Below are 18,448 nucleotides of genomic sequence, written 5' to 3' on the forward strand. Positions count from 1 at the left end.
GGGGTGCTTGGGTGAATGAGTCCAAAGAGACACAAGAATGGTTTTATCTGTGGTTGCAAGAGTGGGTCTGGATGCAAATCAGTGCTTCCTTGAACCTATCCTTGGTGGGCTCCTTGAACCCGTCCCTGGAATTGTTCACATCCAGGTTGGACAGGGCTTGGAGCAGCCTGGGACAGTGGAAGGTGTCCCTGTCCACGCCAGGGGGGTTGGAACAGGATGAGCTTTAGGGCCCTTCCAACCCAAGCCATTCCATGATTCCTGGGAGGGAGTGGAGCAGCATGCTGAGGGAGGAGCATCCAGCAATGCCCTGCGAGGACTCGTGTGGGTGATGCACACACATTTATTGATAAATACACCGAACACACACTACAAGATAAATCAAGCAGAGCCACAGTTGAACATGAACTGGAAACCTTCACGTTTGTGTGGGGAGCAGCAGGGACCTCCCACCCTGCTTGAGTGAATGAAGATGTAAACTTTGAGTGATGCCTCCACGGTACTTTTCCAAACTGTTACACAGCCAAGTGCTGGCAACGAGCTCTCCACAACTTGTTGCTGTCTCCCTTGGCCACCTCCCTGCACCCTGCCTGTGAGGGACCACAGGCTGTTTTTGGGGGGATGTGCTTTCCTTGTAGCCCTTTCAGAAGGCAAACCAGAAGGAAGGAACTTGGCAAGAGCTGGCCTGGAGGGAGAGGCTCGTGCAGGAAGGATGGAGGGGTCCCTCAGGAGAGGGAGCTGAGCAGGCGCCTGTAGATGAAGCCCAGCTTCTCCCGCAGCGCCAGGAAGGTGGGACGCTCCTCCGTGTTGCCGCTCCAGCACTCCAGCATGATGCTGTAGATCTCGGGGGGGCAGGGGCTGGGCCGGGGCAGGCGGTAGCCCCTGGTGATTTGCCGTACGGTTTCTTGGTTTGTCATTCCTGCAAGGAAGGAGAGGATGCCCCTGAGTCTGATGCCCTGAGGATGCCCTGAAGGTACAGCAGTGGTCAAGATGCCATTGATGGTGCTGTGAAATGGTGTTTCTCTGCCAGAGGAGTGGTAAACAAGAGGATCTGGGAGATCCAGACCAACTTCCCACCTCCAGCTCCTGCACTCACTCTGCAACCGCTGAATATCCCTCTAAGCCATCCCCTAAGTGCACAATAACCTGCTCATTCTCCAGGAGCTCCTTCCATATCCCTTACAATATAATAATTCATGACCCTCTGGCTTTTGGGGCCCATGGGCAAGCTGCCCAGCAGCTGGATGGTGGGCACAGGAGTGGGGTAGCAGCCCTACCTTCATATGGGATCTGTCCATACGTGAAGACCTCGTAGAGCAGAATCCCATAGGACCAGACGTCGGACTTGAGCGAGTAGGTGCGGTAGTTGGCTGCCTCCGGGGCCGTCCACTTCACCGGGATTTTAGTGCTGCTGCTGGTGGAATAAATGTCATCCTGCAAAGCAGTGGGAGACAGGACATGAGGGATGAGGTGAACAACACAGACAGGACTTTAGGGGATGGCAGGGAATGCCTCCATCATGAGGCAGCTTTATGAGCTCAAGTGGTGGGAGGGAGGGACCACAGCATCCCCCAAACTGACCTTGAGGAGCCGGGCAAGTCCAAAATCAGCGATTTTGCAGGTGAGTTCCTCTCCAACCAGGATGTTTCTGGCTGCCAGATCCCGGTGGACAATGTGCTTCTCCTCCAGGTACCTCATCCCATCCGCCACTTGGCAGGAGATGTTGAGCAGGTGGGAGGTGACCAGGGACTTCCCTTCAGGACCTGTTAATCCAGACAATCCAAGCATTGGGGGCAATCTGCTGACATCTATTTTGGGTGTTTCTGGTTTGGAAGGAGACCCTGTGCTGGCAGTGTGGGACATGGAGAACATGTAAAACCTCATATTTATGCTGCTGCCTAACTGTCCTGGTTGTGCTGTGTGGGAAGTGCAGCACAGCCACGTGCTCCTCAGGCATGGGACACGGGTGGGCTCTGAAGAACACCAAGATCACAGATATCCATGGCTTGTTCAAAGCCAAGGGTAACCTTCTGCCATGCAAATCTCCCTGCAGGCCTCTCAGCCTGCTGTCCTTGTGAGCTCCAGCTCCTCCAGCTGGAGCTCCTCCAGCTCCTCCAGCTGGAGCCCCAATCAAAAACAAGGTCAGTGTTGGTGGGAAGTACCTGCAGACAAACAGGTCTTGGTGGGAGTGGTTTGTTTTGTTTCCTTTCAAGACCAATTGTGCTGGGTCAGGAAAAGAAAGGCCAAGAAAATTAAACTGGGTGATGAGCGGTCCATGGCATGTTATGAGCTCTGCTCACACACCAACCCATGGGGAGGTTTGGCTGTTCCATTCCTAAAGAAGGTGGAGCTGCCCAAACACGGCAGTGAGATTCTGTGCACTGGTGGGAGCTGACAGACCATGGGTAGGTGGAAGAGGGATGAAGCTCCCAACCAAAGGGCTTGGGCTCCCAGGGGGTGATACAGACCCAGCCCACATGGACACCAAAGCATCATGCCAGATTTTGTGACCCCAAGACCATCTCCACCAACTGCCCATGGATTGCTGTGCATTACCACTGATCAAACAGGACAGAAACCAGGCTGGCACTCTCTTAGGGTCCCCATTCAGATCCACAGGGCCACTCTGAGGCACAGGAAGCAGTGGCCCAGGATCCCCCAAGCTGTGGGGCCAGCACAGCACTCACTGTTGAGGTAGCTGTGGAGGTTGCCTTTGCGCATGAGCTCGGTGATGATGTACACGGGCTCCTCCAGCGAGCACACGGCGTGCAGCTGGATCAGCTTCTCATGCCTCAGGCGCTTCAGATTCTGAATCTCCTTGGTGAAGTCTTCTGCTTTCATGTCAGCTGTGGGAGAAAGCCAACACAGCCCTTGTGAGCCACTTCCTCATGTAGATGTTGGGATCTCAGTGCCTACATGAGATGAGGACCTTTTTTACCTCCTCACAGCCCATCCCTGCTCTCAAAGCTCAGGTGTGCACAGCCTGTGTCTCAGAGCCAAGAAGATGTTTTCCGTGGGGCTTTGGGTCCCATTTTCAGGATCTGAGTCCCTGATCTGATCCCTGATCAAATGTATCACGAACCCATTCAATTTGATGTGATGTCACTTGTCACACACCCACTGGTTGGAACCATTTTATAGGGATGCAGCCCAAGCTTAGGTTTGTGCACAGAAATATTCCAGTGGCTCCTCACCAGCTCCTACTGCAGTTTGCCTGATAAAACAGTCACAGTGGCCAAGAGGGTGAGGAAATAAAGGAGGGTCAATGATAATGGCAGTGAACAAGAGGCTCAGTTGGCTGCTGTTAACACCTGATTCTCCACGTACCTTTAATGATCTTGATGGCCACGGGCACCGTGTTCCTCCACAGCCCTTCCCACACCTCTCCAAAGTAGCCCTCTCCCAGCTTCCTCCGCAGGGTGAACTCCCAGCGCGGGCGCTCCCAGCCGTCCCTCTCCGGGGGGGTCTGCCACATGGACATGGAATGGCACACTCGGACCAGCCAGCCAGCCAGGACCTGCTGGTGGAGCCTGCACCAGCCCCACAGACAGCAGGACATGGTGCTCCAGCAGAGCCTGAGCACTGCCCTTCCCTCAGTGCTCACAAACGAGGGGCACCCTCTGCTTGAGCCCTGCTGGGACCCCAGGTGTGCAAGGGGGAGAGTTTGGAATACCACATGGAATTCCAGGAGTTCAAGTCATAACTCACTCCTCATCAGACCTCAAAAAGTGGCTTTTCTCCATCTCCACCAATAAATAAAAATTAGTGAATTCATATTATTGCATATTATGGCTGATTTAGACTTCAGCTCATTAAGCATTTCTTTTATCCCACACCTTTCAATTTCCCTCTCGGATTATTCACATAGTTAATTGCTATTTCTAAGTCATAATCAGAGGATGGAACTCTAATCAGGAAATGAGTTGGCAATTTGGGATTAATACTGTAATTAGACTTATGAGTGCTGCACTAATTGGTATGAAAACTTTATGAAAGCCATATATTTTGTCTTATATTCTCAGGAAAAGATTGGAAGCACAGGTATTTATAAAATCCATAGTGGAGGGGATTGTAGCAGTTTGGTTTCCAGTCTTTGAGATGGACAACACAATTCTGTGCCTTTTAGTGTGTCAAAAACAGATATAAATACATTTTTAAGGCTATGCACAGCCTTAACATAGCTGATCAAAGGTGATGCTGGCAGCTATACTAATAGTGGGCTTTAAATGGAGTTAAATGGAGTTGGTGGGCTTTAAATGGAGTTTAATAAAGCTCCAAACCCAAATGGACTGATTAATTATTTCTAATTCCCCTGTTTCCCTTTCCTTGTTCCCTCCCGGGGAGCGGGGCTGAGCTGAACGCACCGCGGGGCTGCAGGGCTGCAGCAGGGGGCTCTGGATGACCTTCCAGTGCTCCGTGTAGAAGGCCAGCAGCTCCTCCATGTTGGGAAAGGGGTGTCCCTTCTGGATGTAGAGGCTGCCCCTGGGGCTCTTGCAGATTCGGAAGTGGCTCACCTTGGCGTGGTTGCGCACTGTGGGGAAGGCCAGGTTGGGGAAAACTCAGCTCATGTGAAAATCAGTCCATCCCCACCTCCCTGCTGACCCCACCCTCTCCCCTTTAAAGATTCTGAGTCTTTTAATAAAGCTAAAGCAGCACAACTCTCCCCTGGACTGCTTCATCCCACCTCCCTTCTGCTCCCAGCTCCTGGCCCAGAGGATTCCTGGCATTGTGAGTCGGGTTCCTTTGGACCACAGAGGTGATGCTTTATTATCAGGGATAATTAATAAGCTTTTTTTTGTCAGCCATAATTCCACTGTGGACTGTTCAGAGAAGAGCAGAGCTGCTCAAAGAGGATAAACCAGGGGCAGCTGTGACTCCCACGGCTCAGGGACTGATGGTGGGATGCAGAGTTTGCCATGAATTTTCCTGGGATCGCTTTTATGAGGATAGAACCAGATCATGGTGGCACTGCCCGGTCCAAACCCCTCTGAATTCAGATTTCAGCACGTGGGAGCAGCTCAGGGCCTGGCAATCTGGAGTGGCAGCATATTTTTAAACAACCCTCAGATGACAAAAGCTGCTGGAATGAAATCCTGGGAGTTCGTGCCACTAAACTATCATTAAGCTGCAGTGAAATGTTTATGGCTTTCATACCCCAGACAGGAGCCATGCACTTTCCTTTGCCACAGTGATTCAACAATCCATCCTTGCTCTGTAAACTTTCCCCTTGCCCTCCAAAAGCAGCCTATTCCCTTCAACAAGGTGCTGAAAAGTGCTTTAAACTTATTTCCCTGTTTTTTACCCCAAGTCAGGAGCTGCCCCTAAGGAACAGCCTGCTTCCTTTCGCTGTGCTAGTTTTATCTGGATGATTGCCACAAGGTCACCTGAGAGGGAGTATTCGCCCTTGCTGCTCTCGCTGTCCCGGACGAGGAAGGAGCCGTGCTGGTTGGGAGGCGACAGGAGGAGCTGCTCCGCTTCGTTTCGGCTGATCTTGCTGAAGTACCAGCTGGGGAGCAGAGCAGAGGGGTCAGAGCAGGGCAAGGGGATGCTGCACAGATGGGTCTGCATCCGTTTCAGGGGATCCTGCACCTCCTGAGCCAGAGAGGGGGAGCAGGTGCTGGGCTCCCACTCTTGTCTCATTCCTATAGCCACCAAGTGGCACGGTGGCTAAAACGGCTCAAAACCTGTAGATGTGGCTGCCTGCACCAGGGTTGTTCCACTGGGTGGGTTTTAAAGGCACTTCTGCAATTTATTGCTGCTCACTGCCTGCAGATCATTCACAGAATCAGAAAATCCCAGAATGGTTTGGGTTCAGAGGGATCCTAAAACTCATCTCATTCAATCTTTGCTGCCAGGGGCAGGGACACCTTCCACTAGCCCAGGCTGCTCAAAGCCCCATCCAGCCTGGTACTGAACTCTGCCAGGGATGGGGCATTTCCTCCACCACTGCCTGGACACTGCTGTATCAAGCTGTCCAGGCCTCAGCTTCGTCCCAAACCCGTGAGGTTTATACTCCTGTGGTAAATAAAGCCTGTGGTAAATAGAGCACCAACCCCCTGTGCTGTGTGGAAGGTGCTCTGGTGAGGCTGTCCCTGTGTCCTGCCATGAGAGCAACATCTGCAGGCACAGGATCCAGGATCCCTTTGCAGTTCTTGACCTGCAGCTCATGGACAGAACCAGCTCTGAGTCCATGAGCAAATGGCATCAATGAAAACATCTCTGGCATTTGCCTTTTGCTGCTCCAGCCGTGGCAGGGCTGTTTGGGCAGTTCACAGCACCAAGTGCGGGGGAGGACCCAGGCAAACCCCTTTCCTGTGTCACATCACTGAGACTGATCACTGAATTCCCGTAAGGAAAGGGGATGCACGGGAAGATTCAGCTCCATCCAGCCTGAGGCAGCCAAGACGTGAGAAGCCAAAGTTTCGTCATTAGCTGGGATCGCCAGCGTCTGAGAAGCCGCGCAGGAAATTATATGTGATGGGGTGAACAAATTAGCAGCCGGCTCGGAGCTGCGGCTCCGCCGAGTCTGTGCGCTCACGGATTGCTCTGCTGGGGAGCCGGGCACGTTCCTGCCGTCTGGGCATCGCCCGTGCCCCTGTCCTCAGGATGTGCCTGGGCACCAGCTGCTCACCGCTGGTGCTCTCACATGTACACACACAGGTGCACACATGTACATACACAGAATACACACACACAGGTACACACATGTACACACACAGCTACACACCTGTACATACACACAGGTGCACACCTGTACACACACAGAGTACACACCTGTACACACACACAGAGTACATACACACATGTACACACACAGGTGCACACCTGTACACACACAGAGTACACACACACCTGTACACACATGTACACACAGCTGCACACGTGTACGCACAGAGTACACACCTGTACACACGCACAGGTACACACACAGGTACACACAGCTACACACACAGAGTACACACACACACAGGTACACACATGTACACACAAAGTACACACCTGTACACACACCCAGGTACACACACACCTGTACACACATGTACACACAGCTGCACATGTGTACGCACAGAGTACACACCTGTACACACACACAAGTACACACATGTACACACACAGCTACACACCTGTACACACACACAGGTACACGCACACACAGACTACACACAGCTACACACGTGCACACACACAGGTACCACACTTATACACACACAGGTACACTCACACATGTACACACACACATGCACACACACATGTACACTCACACATGTACACACACACATGTACACACACACATGCACACACACATGCACACGCACATGTACACTCACACATGTACACACACACATGCACACGCACATGTACACTCACACATGTACACACACACATGCACACACACACACAGGTACACACACACATGTACACTCACACATGTACACACACATGCACACTCACATGTACACTCACACATGCACACACATCTCTGTGTGTCCTGCACGCTCCACTGCAGCCTGTCCAGCTGCCCCATGCCATGGGAACAGGGCAGGGAGCCGACCCCACAGCCCAGCCGGACGGGATCTGCGTTCCTCAGAGCACACGCAGGGAGGGTCTCTCCCATCCCACCTGCACATCGGGGACCCTTCCCCGGCTCCTCCCGCCCTCTCCTTTACCCCACTCAGCACAGGGGGTGTCCGGGGTGCCACGCCCGCAGTCGGTGTGACTCAGGGCCGGGCACGGAGGGAACAGAAGTGTCTCGGGGCGCTTTGCCCGACGTGTCGGGGCCAGGCCGCCTTATGCAACGAGAAGCCTGGGCTTTCCCCTGGTGCCAGAGGGCTGAGGCATCATCCCCCGAGCTCCCCGTCGGCTGGGAGAGGCACCGGCCCGGAGGAAGCCCTTGGGTAAGCAGGATGGCAGCAACAGCTGGTCCTACAGAGCTCTGGGCTTCCTGGCAGTACCAACCCAAAACGCTTCTTCCCGTGCCCCCAAGCCCTTTGGAGCTGGCAGGGCTCAGGTACAAGTTCCCCAGCTCCCTCCCTTCCTGCTGGCTCCGCTTTAACGCAGGACAGGAGGGAGAGCAGCGAAAAAGAGCAGGAGCCTTTGCACCCGTGCTCACCATCACACCGCACCCCAGAGCCATCCCATCCCATCCCATCCCATTCCATCCCATTCCATCCCACGCGACAGTGATGCAGCCAGGAAGGGGCACCCGCATCTCCCCCCGCTGGCGCATCCCCCAAATCTCGCTTCCCTGCCGAACATCCCCACCCCGCTGGCACCGCGAGCTGCAGCACTGCAGGGGCTGCAGGGCAGGGATGCCCAGGGCAGGGATGCCCAGGGCAGGGCAGGGCAGGGCAGGGCAGGGCAGATCCCCGCTCCGTCCCAGCGCCGCTGGTGGCCACAGCAGCGCACGGGGATCCGGAGGGTGAGCGGCGCCTCTCGGTGCGCGGGGATGCGCTGCCCCAGCCCAGCCTCCATCCCCCGTGCATCCAGAGCCGGGGATACTTACGGGCGGTGGGCGGAGGTGCCCTGGCTCAGGTTGGCCACGTAGGCAGCGGGGACGTAGCCCATGGCCGGCTCCCCCAGCAGCCGCCGGGCCAGCACATACTCGCCCTCTTCTCTGAGGACACGCAGTTTGTCCCCTGCGCTTATGCTCAGCTCCTCGGCGCTGCGGGCTGTGAAAGCGTACAAAGCGATACAGAGAGAGGACTTGGGGATGAAGGAAATGGAAGTCGCCTCCGAGTTCAGCGAAACGGAATCAGAGCCAAGATACCCCAGCGAGCAGCTCTCGGTGACGGAGCGGGGACGGAGCTTGTTCCAGAAGGATGTCAGGAAGGTCAGGCGCTTCCTGACGAACTGCTCCATGCCCGGGGATGCGGTGGCTGCGGTGGGCTATGGCACCGCGCTCCGGGACGGGCAAAGCGGGGATGCGGCGCTGCTGCCGCCGGCCGGGAAGCTCATCCTGCCGGCCCGCGTTACCCGCACGCGTCTGGGCGCTCGCCGGCCCTTCCCGGAGAACTTCCTATTTCTGAAAGTGAAACTGGTCCGTCTGGTGAGACCAGTCTGCAGGCGGGACGAGTCTGCAGGCAGGAGTCCCACGCTCAGACCCACGGGCACATCTGGGAGACAGGCACAGCTGGAGCCGGGCTTGCTGCTCTCGAAGAAGAACGGCTGTTGTTTTATTTAATCATTATTTTAAAGTGTGCTCTTTGCTTCTTACCAGAGCACCATAAACACAGCTCTCTGTTCTTCAAGCAGCTCTTGTCACAAGTGGCTGACTCCAGCTAATAGTCTTCATCTCGCTTGTGTGGGAGGGTATTTTTTTTTCCATAGGACATTAATTGCATCCACAAATGTGGGACAGTTAAAACAGAATTAAGGAAATAACCTTAGAAGAGATCTGAAGTGTTTGGATACTTCCTTGGTGGATATTGAGGGGTTTATAACACAATATCCCTTCTTCCTTCAGTCTGCAATGACTTCCCAGAGTTACCCCACTAAAGCATTTGCTTCCTCACACCAATTCCCTGTTGCAGAGCATTGCTAGGGAGTTCACATCCCAGCTCTACCAGGATCTGGTCCTCACTCAGCTTGCACCAGAGATGGGACCCCCTCAGAATCAGGAGATCTTTGCCTGATGCAGGGCCTGAAGCAGCCTCAGGTGCTTGCATGGCATCCACAGCCAAGCCCTGGAATGCAACCCCAGCTCTCACTGTGCCAGCACAGCCACACTTCCCCAGCCCTGTCACACTCAGACACTGACACGCTCTGACCCCCCTCCCAAATCCCACCACCCACAGCCATCAGCCAAAGGATAGAGATTACCCCCTCACATCTTCCATGTGCACTTTGGGCCACCTGAAGATCACTCTGAAAAATCCCAACTCCAACACCCCAGCCCCTACCTGGACTTTGTCATTTAACTGTTCCATCTAATTAGTGGGAGTTTTGTCCTGGTAACTCCACTCCTGGCCTTGAGCCCATTATTTTGATCCTCCTCTGCTTGCAGTTGTTCTGTGTGGCTCATTTTGGGTGTGTAGTTGGGATTTGAGAGAGGCTACTAGAGAAGAAATATGAAAAATTAATTGCAGGAGTCTGGGCTGCCAACTGCAACCGTGTGGGGTATGAGGAACAAGCTGGACCCACCCTTAGGTCAGCAGCTCTAGACCTGATGTGTCCTGCATCCTGGGTGCCCCATGATGGCAAAAAAAAAAATTGCAAAAGGATTTCCTTGTTTGGGTTTTGGACTCAGCAATTTCCTCACCCTCTCCCTGGCGGAGATGCCCAGGGCAGAGGGCAGGAGTACAGAGTGCTCCCCAGCGTGGCCTGTGCATTCCTGAACTGATGAGAACTGGGAAGAAAGGGAACCTTTCTTCTAAAATATTCTGCTCCCTCCTTAGCCAAGTAGCACTTGAATATAGGGGTCAGTCCCCCAAGGTCTGCCCCCTGCCCAGCTCACAGCCTTGCCCCCAGTGCCACACAGGGATGTGCAAAGTCTGTGCATGTTTCCCACTGTGCAATGTCTGTACATTTTTTCACTGTGGAATGTCTCTGTGCATTTTTCTCACTTCAGCATGAGGAGGGGAACTGAGGATGGAGCACAGAAGGGTTTCCAAACTAAAGGGAAAGGACATCCCCTCTGCTGTCCTGCAGCCCTTGTGACAAGGGTGCTCCACACAGCACACTCCATCAGGAGCAAAAGGGGCTGCCTGGTTATGCCCTAAAAAAGATCTGATCAGATCCAGCATCCAATGTTTGTGCCTCACTGTTCTGAATGAGGTCTCACTGAACTTCTGGTGTGCAGAAGGAGACTGTGAACTGATTTACCTTTACTGACCTTTGCCAGATTAGATCCTCCAGTGGTACCAGCGATAAACGAGTGCAGCTGATTTCTAACACACAAGGCTTTGGATCTTGATTTGCACCTAAATGAAAGAGTACTTCCAAATGACATCCCTGAGGACTAAATACTGCCTCTGAGCTGAGCCTACCAGACATGCAGAGCACAGACTCATCCCTGCAAACCTCTGTCTGCACAGGACACACACACACAGCTCAGCCCCATGCCAGGAAAGAGATGATAAACCACAACCTTTTTCTAGTATCTTTTTTATTATTATTATTTTCCTATTCAGTTCCAGGAGCATCCCTGCTGCTTTGAATCCCTTTTGTTACTATAAAACACCTAAAAAAATTAAAGAAGAAAAGCATGTTCATAGAAGTTCTGGTCCTTGTGCTGTGGGAAAGAAAGTGGGAGGATGCAGGAAAAGTGATAAAGATAAGGAAGGCACAGATATCTGATGGATCAAGTATTTTCTCTTCAGTCCCTGTGACCAGCTTACAAGGATGTATTAAAAACCAATCTGTCCACAGATTTGTGGTGAGCACACAGGGACTTCAGTCCTAGCACCACTAAAGAGCACCTCCAAGGAGCACCAAAACCAGCAGACCTGAGCAGCAGAGCTGCCTGCACAGCCCTGCTTTGGCTGCAGAGCACCAGGGAGCCATGAACACAAACAGCACTTTGCATCCACCCGCGTGTCAAACAGCACAGCGTGGCCTCGCAGCCTAATTGACAGAAACCAGCAGCTCCCCTCCACTAATGAGAGCACCCATTACACCTAATTAGCTGAGGTTCTGTTCCAGGTCCTGTTACGTTTACACTCGAAATACATCTTCCAGCAAAGAGTGTTTTTGGAGGGGAATAAAAAGGAAGAGGAACGTAATTCAAATTAAGCTCTTAAAGAGGAGGAAAGTTGGAGAATGCAGATCATGCTGAGGAAAATGGTTTTGAGGAATGGTAGGTGACTCTGGGGTCATGGGATGTGCCACTTGTCACCAACAATTGGCAAAGTTCAGCTGGAGATTGAGGGTGGCCATTGCATCCCATCCCAAAACCCCCAACCCTGAGGTTCCTCTTGCTCTTTTTGATGGCATCAGAAGATGGCTGGGGTTTCTTCTGGGCTTCATGTTCTTTATCTTCTCTTTTTACTGATTTCTCCAGATGTTTCCTGGTACTACAGTGCATTGGAGAAATTCTTAATGAATTGTTTTGGATGGGTTTCCACAGGACAGTTCACACAAGGGTTGGTGGGTAATGACAGCATTGCATGGGAAGAGGAGCAGAGCAGAACAGTGCATCGAAGCAGCTTCAATTTGTCTCTATTTCCTGGGGGCTGTGGAAGAAAGAGGCACCTTGGCAGACTCTGGGCTGTCACCATCGAGGGCAGAGCCCATCCCTGGGAGGCTGACAAGGACAGGAGGGGTCCAGGGGCTGAGGGGCTCATAGACAGTCAGTGCAGAGGGTTCAGTACAGGCAAATACAGTGTTCCTGGGACAGGGAGTGGTACAGGAGGTGTGAGAGCAGGCACAGCACCGGGGGTCTCATGGTGGCACTCTGAGCCCCATAGGGATGGGTTGGACTGGCTGGTGGAGAGCAGGAGTGCAGCTCACAGGGCACCTGAAATGGCACAAGAAAGCACAAGAGCTCTGTGGGAGCAGCTGGAGGCAGAATGAGCTGTTTGTAAGTGCCTGGCAGGTCTGGGGCAGGAAAACCTTTAAACACACAGCAACATTTTTAAGGGACCCTGTAAACCCAGGCCTCATCAAGGATCTGAAACTAAGGCAAGGAAAAGCCAATTCCTATGTCACACTGCACTCTGTCACATTTCTGAAGCAGAGTCACTGTTTGAATGGAAAATCTGTAAAGACCAAAACACCAAATCATGCTGATAAACAGCCTGGCCAGCCTCCAAGCCTTTCCTTTCTGCTTTTTGCTGTGTTTATCAGCCCAGACCAGCCTTCACTTGCCCCATCCTTCAGTCGAACTTCCAGAGAATGAATGCTTCCGCAGAACTGACTGCATTTCTCAGAACTCCTCTGCTCCTGTCCCTGAAGTAATCATTTCCAGCACATAGAACCCATTCACCACCTTCTCCAGAGTGGTAGGTGCCAGGAGCTGTTCAGCCTCTCTGGCAAGGCTGCAGGGATCTCCATGGGAAGCAGGAGAAGGGAGCTCAGGCTGTGTTCCCCATGCCCATAAACACCTGGACTGCAGCTCTGGCCAGGGCTGTGTCACTGCTGAGAAGCAGTGGGAGTCCCCAGGCTGGCAGGGACTGACAGGGACTTCACACAGGGACTGCACCCAGGCACCTCACAGCTGTGCTGCCCTGGCTTGGGCTCAACAGAGGAATGGTGCCTTCAGGAGTGAGGAACACAGTGACTCAGAGGGGCAGGGGGAAATCTCTGCCAGTTTGTAAGCAAATGATGGATTGCTCCATCTGCCCAGATGTCCTTGTTCCCCTGGGGAGGAACCAGTCCATCCACCCCATCAGCAAGCTTTGTGATATCCCTCCCCACAAAGGTCCTTCCGAGGCTCTTGGATTTGGGGTTATGACATTAAATGTTGTTAGAATAAACCTAGCCAGAGTCCCAGGAGAATAGGCCCAAGAGACCTCACCCAATCCACCTGGTCCATCCTATACTTATGTCTTTCCCCATCTTTGCCAAACCAGTTCTTAAAGGACCTCCAGGAATGGATATGCCACCACCACGTCCCCAGGTCCCCAGACAGCCCATTCCAGTGAGTCACTAATCATCACCAGCAGAAACGAGTGTCTAACCTGCTGCATTTAAATCTATTACCTCATGTCCCATTCATCACCTCCCTGCTCCATTCCTCCCTTCGTGGGAACACTGCTGAGGTGTCCACACTGATCCTATAGGGCCCCAGCCCACAATAAACACACTGACCTTATACAAGGAGACATCACAGTCATCTTTTTCTCCATTTGTCCCCAGTCTTCCTGCCCTGTCCACGTGTGCTGGTGTTCCTGTGCTGCCACCTGAGCTGGCTCTCTAGTGCATTCACCTGGGGGTGAGAAAGCAGCAGCTCTGAGAGGAGTCTGCACCACTGCACAGGTAATCTTTAACCCGCCCCAAATACAAGAAGAAAATGCTGGCTCAAGTTTTCTTCGCTGAGGTTCATGACTCCATGAAAGACAAACATTGGGGCACCAAGTTTTACCTGTTTCCGTAGGGAAGTGACTGTCTTCTGCAGTTCAGCCACAAGGGACTCAAGATTCTCTCTGGAGGAAGAGCTTGGAGAAGGTGCCTCATCTCTGGGGTCAGGGATAAAAAGTGAAAGGGGTTATACAAACAGCAGCTTCCTAGGTGAGGGAATCATTTTGCCCTCTCCAAGCGAGCATCAAAGGGAAGGTCCCAGCTGCAGATTCACCTGCCAAGAGATGCCAGGCAAAGAGCCCCTTAGCCCAGATATTTACACATCAGAGTTGGGCTCTGCACTGAAGTGTGGAGGGCTGGCTGAGCTCAGCATCTCTCTACTGATCCATCCCTGACCCCAGACCTCTGCAAAGCACCAGATTCAGAGGCCTGGATGGACTGAGTTATTAAAACTTCTGTTTCATGAAATGGAGGTGGAAGGGGTGATACTACACCTGGGCAAGGTAGGCTTGTGCTTTGCAGGGTTTTCCTCTGGGTAGCTGAAACCAGGAGACCTCTTGCTTCGGAACCGCTGTGAAAGAGCCCTGAACTGCCCTCGTGTCTGGCAGTCTGGGGAAGGAAGGGAAAATCTGCAGTGAGCACTGGTGCTTAAAGCAGGACTGTGTGAATTGCAGCAGCACAAGGCAGTGCTGCCCTCCTGCACCATCTACCCTGCACACATCTCTTGGGCCAGAGAGAAGGAGGCAACACAGGTGTGGAAAAGGGTGTGCATCACTCAGGGATTACCATGTCTCAAATGGACATCTGAATCAGAATGGTCCCAAAGGGACCACGGCAGCATCTGAGGTTTAATGGCAGAGATGCAGGTTCCAAACAAATCAGTGAAGTGGCACATTCTGGAGATCATATCCTGTTTCAGTCTCTTCCTCAGCCAGAGACCAAAGCCCTCAGTGGGGTGGACTCTCAGACAGATTAAATGAAGCTAACAGAACTAACAGGCTCCCTAAAGAGGTGGCCAATGTCCCAAGCCTCTCAGGGTTTAAGAAGCATTTGGATATCACAGTAATTAAGACATAATTAATAATTTGCTTTAACTTTTGATCAGCCCTGAATTGGTCAGGAGATTGGACAGGATGATTGCTGTAGGTCCTTTACAACTGAAATATTCTATTCTATTCTATTCTATTCTATTCTATTCTATTCTATTCTATTCTATTCTATTCTATTCTATTCTATTCTATTCTATTCTATTCTATTCTATTCTATTCTATTCTATTCTATTCTATTCCATTCCATTTCTGCATTCAGTTCTCTTTGCACCCATTTGCTGACACAAAGGTCTCATGGTGCAGCCAGGAATCAGCTACAATTTCATAAAAGCTGCTGTGACATGTGACAAATGGCACCCAGAGTGATGCTCACATCAGTCAGTGCCACAGCATCCCTCTGCTTACCCTCACAACAGTCCTGCCACAGGCGGAGGTCCACGGCAGGGATCTCCTCACAGCTGACCATGCCCTGCAGGTATGAGGCCACCTGGAACACATCTCTCTGCAGCTGCTGGATGTGGTCACTGTTGTCACAGATGACACGGGCCAGGGACGCCTGTCTGATCTGAGTCAGCTGTGCCGGCGTGAAGACTCCGGGGTTCTCATACCAAAATCTGCAGTGGGGTGTAATCACAGCCTGACTCAGCAGTGAGTGAGTGAGGCTGGGAGAGGAAGAAGAGCTCCCTGACATCTGTGTGGCAGCACCCACACCCCTCAAAATGAGCGTCTGCTCTGGTGTCAGGTAGCTGCAAACACAGCTTGGCTTTTTCTGAGCCCACAAACCCCCGTGCTCCTGCCCTAAGTGCATCACCAGGCAAAGGCATCTTGTTCACACAAGCAGCAAACAGAGATTAGATAGAAGGTCCTGTGGACATTTTCTAGGATTTTCATGAGATATTGGGAACATCCTCAATGATTCCCAGTGTTCTGTAGTGAAATGAGAATCATTAAATCAAGAAAGGACGCCTTGACAGTAACTGTGACAATTGTTTTTGCAAATACACAGGACAGAGAACACTGTTCCTCATATCATAAGACAGTAAATAATTTTTAAAAAATCACAGATTCTTCTTCTTCCTGTAAGGCAAAAAACCTCCCAAAGAGAATACCAAAGGATTCAAGATGATTCCAATGGCAATACCTGTCTCCATCCCTCAGCCTTCTGAACTGAGTCGTTAACAGGCACATCAGTGTTGGTCCCACTCTGGTCCCAGGGACAAGATCCTCCACCATCAGTGCTGGAAACAGGTCAATGTTTTTGGTAGTTCCATATAAACTGCAAGATAACAAATACTTTTTAAAAAAGTTAAGAGGCTCTCAAAGAGGGGTGATAATATAAATCTGATACCAATATAGAACTTTTTATGTCAGGAACTCATCTGGACACTATTTTTAATGGTTTTATCTAAAACACAATAGGATAAAGACCTGCCTTGACAAGGCAGCCAGGGCAGATAGGACGCAGTTTAGTCTGACTGGAAAATAGCTCCAAGGCTCAATCTGCTCCCAAACTCCACCACAGTAATGCCTGACAGCATTCCACCCAGAACCAGACTGATCACTTGCAGAAACCTCATTTGCCTAAGCCCATTGTTAAACCACAGTTATTACCCTATCTTAACATCTGTCAGGGGCAATATCTGGGAAGGTTATTCCATGGGCGTACTGGAAGAAGCAGGAACTTTTCACTGACTGGTCTCCAGTAATTTTGATCCTTCCACATCCAGGCTACAGTACCTCCTGAGCTTTTCTCTGATCTCCAAGTTCTTTATCTCATTTCGGAGGTCCTCAAACTCCTGTGCAGAGGAGAGGTTGCAGAAGACCCTGAAGTCGTTGTAGGGTGGGATGCCGTGGTCTCGCCCTCTCTGGATGTTGATAGCAGCCAAGTCCAGTGACACAGAGTGTGCCATGGAGAAGAGTTTCTCCGTCAGCTCCATGTTGAGGAGTTCAGAGGGCACGCGCATCTTCCCAGGAACCCCAAACAGCCCACGGAGGAGGGGGTCAATCCCCCCTTCCTGCATGATCCTGAAAGGGGAGAAGAAGGCCTTGTGCAGGGGGATGTGGCCTTGTCGGATGGGCTGGAAGGTCTCGTTCAGCCGGTACAGGATGGGGTTGATCAAGGTGTGCCCAAAGCGGAAAGCAGCCGTGGCAAAGGCGTTGAGAATCCCCGCGTTGACGTTGGGGTCGTAGCCTTTGTACTCACCCAGCATCTTCATCCCAGCCTCCCCAAGGACCTTGGGCAGCCACTGGGCATAAGTGATGTGCTGCATCTGAGCACCCACGATCTTCCGTGCCTCGTGGTACAGGAGGTCCCCGTCCCAGTGCGGGTTGAGGGCAGCCAGCTCAGTGGCAACGCGGTTGTGCTCCCTGAACCACAGCGTGTGCATGGCCGTGAGCCCCAGCTGCTCGTTGGCACGGTGGTCTCCTGCCAGGAAGCAGGGCACGGGGCTCTCGTTCTCATCCCTCATGCACTCTGTGGGTGGCCCCACGGCAAAGGGAAGGAGGTGTTTCCCTGAGCTGGGTACAACTTGCCCTCGCTTCAGCAGCCCTTTCTGGCCGCTCAGATCGCGCAGCTCCCGCGATTCCTGCTCCGTGCTGCCGTAAACGTTGGAGGCGTCGATGTAGGATGTCAGGTGGTTGATCTGCTCCCTGGCATAGACAGAGTTCATCAGCAGGGAGGTCATCCCACTGCCACACACGGGGCTGGAGCGCACGAAGAACATGCAGCGCCCGTTCCGCACGCGGGGGTCGTTGGCAGGGACCGTGATGGAGAAGCAGGGAGGGTCGTTGCTGCACACCTCACTGCAAGGGGCTCCGTCTGAGAAACGGGACATGCTGATGGCTGCCACTGTCTGGTCCATGTCGTGGTCCAGGAACTGGCCCCACTGCATGAGTATGTGCGTGAACTGCTCGTCGGGGGTGATGGTCTCCGTCCCGATCATGGCAGTGGAGACAAGGCGAGGTAGAGGAAGGGGCAGATCCCTGGCATCTTCTGCCAAGGAAAACCCTCGGGGGAGGTTAAATCCATTCTGGTAGGCAGGTTTGAGGAGCCTCTGGAAGGCTGTGAGGGATGCACCCCATATGGGGTGCTGGAGGTTGTTACAGGAGCCGTCGTGGGTCCTGTACTTCTTGTGGAAGCAGATGTCGGAGCAGTTGGGCGTGCGGCGGTGCGCGGAGCAGCCCGACAGGTTGGCGATCATGGTCAGGTAGTGAGGGGACACCAGGTCATTGTAGCGATAGCCTGCAGAGGGAAGGGCAGAGCACCAGGTCAGGCAGCACCTGCAGCCTCCTGATCCCACTGTCCCATGGAAAGCTCTGTGTGAAAACCCCTGTCGGGATGGGCATGGGACAGCTGGGTCTCTGAGCGTGGTGCTGCTGTGGAATTTATGGGAAGCAAAGGAAGCACAGGATCACATCAGGCCCACAAAGCAAAAAGGAAAAGGAAA

At 52.6% G+C, this 18,448-nt stretch overlaps 2 protein-coding genes across 2 annotated transcripts in view; both read right to left on the reverse strand.

The window, feature by feature from the left end:
* Positions 1–326: 326 nt before the first annotated feature.
* Positions 327–9,133, reverse strand: SRMS (src-related kinase lacking C-terminal regulatory tyrosine and N-terminal myristylation sites). Its single transcript, XM_033074730.1, has 8 exons — positions 8,501–9,133; positions 5,382–5,503; positions 4,362–4,528; positions 3,325–3,463; positions 2,685–2,843; positions 1,579–1,760; positions 1,275–1,431; positions 327–916 (listed from the first exon to the last, which is right to left on the reverse strand). The coding sequence occupies exons 1-8, from the start codon at positions 8,854–8,856 to the stop codon at positions 723–725; spliced, it is 1,476 nt and encodes a 491-aa protein (XP_032930621.1). The 5' UTR covers positions 8,857–9,133; the 3' UTR covers positions 327–722.
* A 2,012-nt stretch (positions 9,134–11,145) lies between these two features.
* LOC117004133 (peroxidasin homolog) overlaps positions 11,146–18,448 on the reverse strand; it is a 46,072-nt gene continuing 38,769 nt past the window's right edge. The window contains exons 17-23 of the mRNA XM_033074634.1: positions 16,740–18,243; positions 16,144–16,278; positions 15,408–15,616; positions 14,448–14,562; positions 14,018–14,111; positions 13,744–13,861; positions 11,146–12,451 (exon numbers count right to left, since the gene is read on the reverse strand). Coding sequence (XP_032930525.1) covers positions 13,766–13,861; positions 14,018–14,111; positions 14,448–14,562; positions 15,408–15,616; positions 16,144–16,278; positions 16,740–18,243 — 2,153 coding nt within the window. The 3' untranslated portion in view covers positions 11,146–12,451; positions 13,744–13,765. The remainder of the gene's footprint in view (positions 12,452–13,743; positions 13,862–14,017; positions 14,112–14,447; positions 14,563–15,407; positions 15,617–16,143; positions 16,279–16,739; positions 18,244–18,448) is intronic.

The sequence above is a fragment of the Catharus ustulatus genome, chromosome 17, assembly GCF_009819885.2.
Source record: "Catharus ustulatus isolate bCatUst1 chromosome 17, bCatUst1.pri.v2, whole genome shotgun sequence".
Lineage (NCBI taxonomy): Eukaryota > Metazoa > Chordata > Aves > Passeriformes > Turdidae > Catharus > Catharus ustulatus.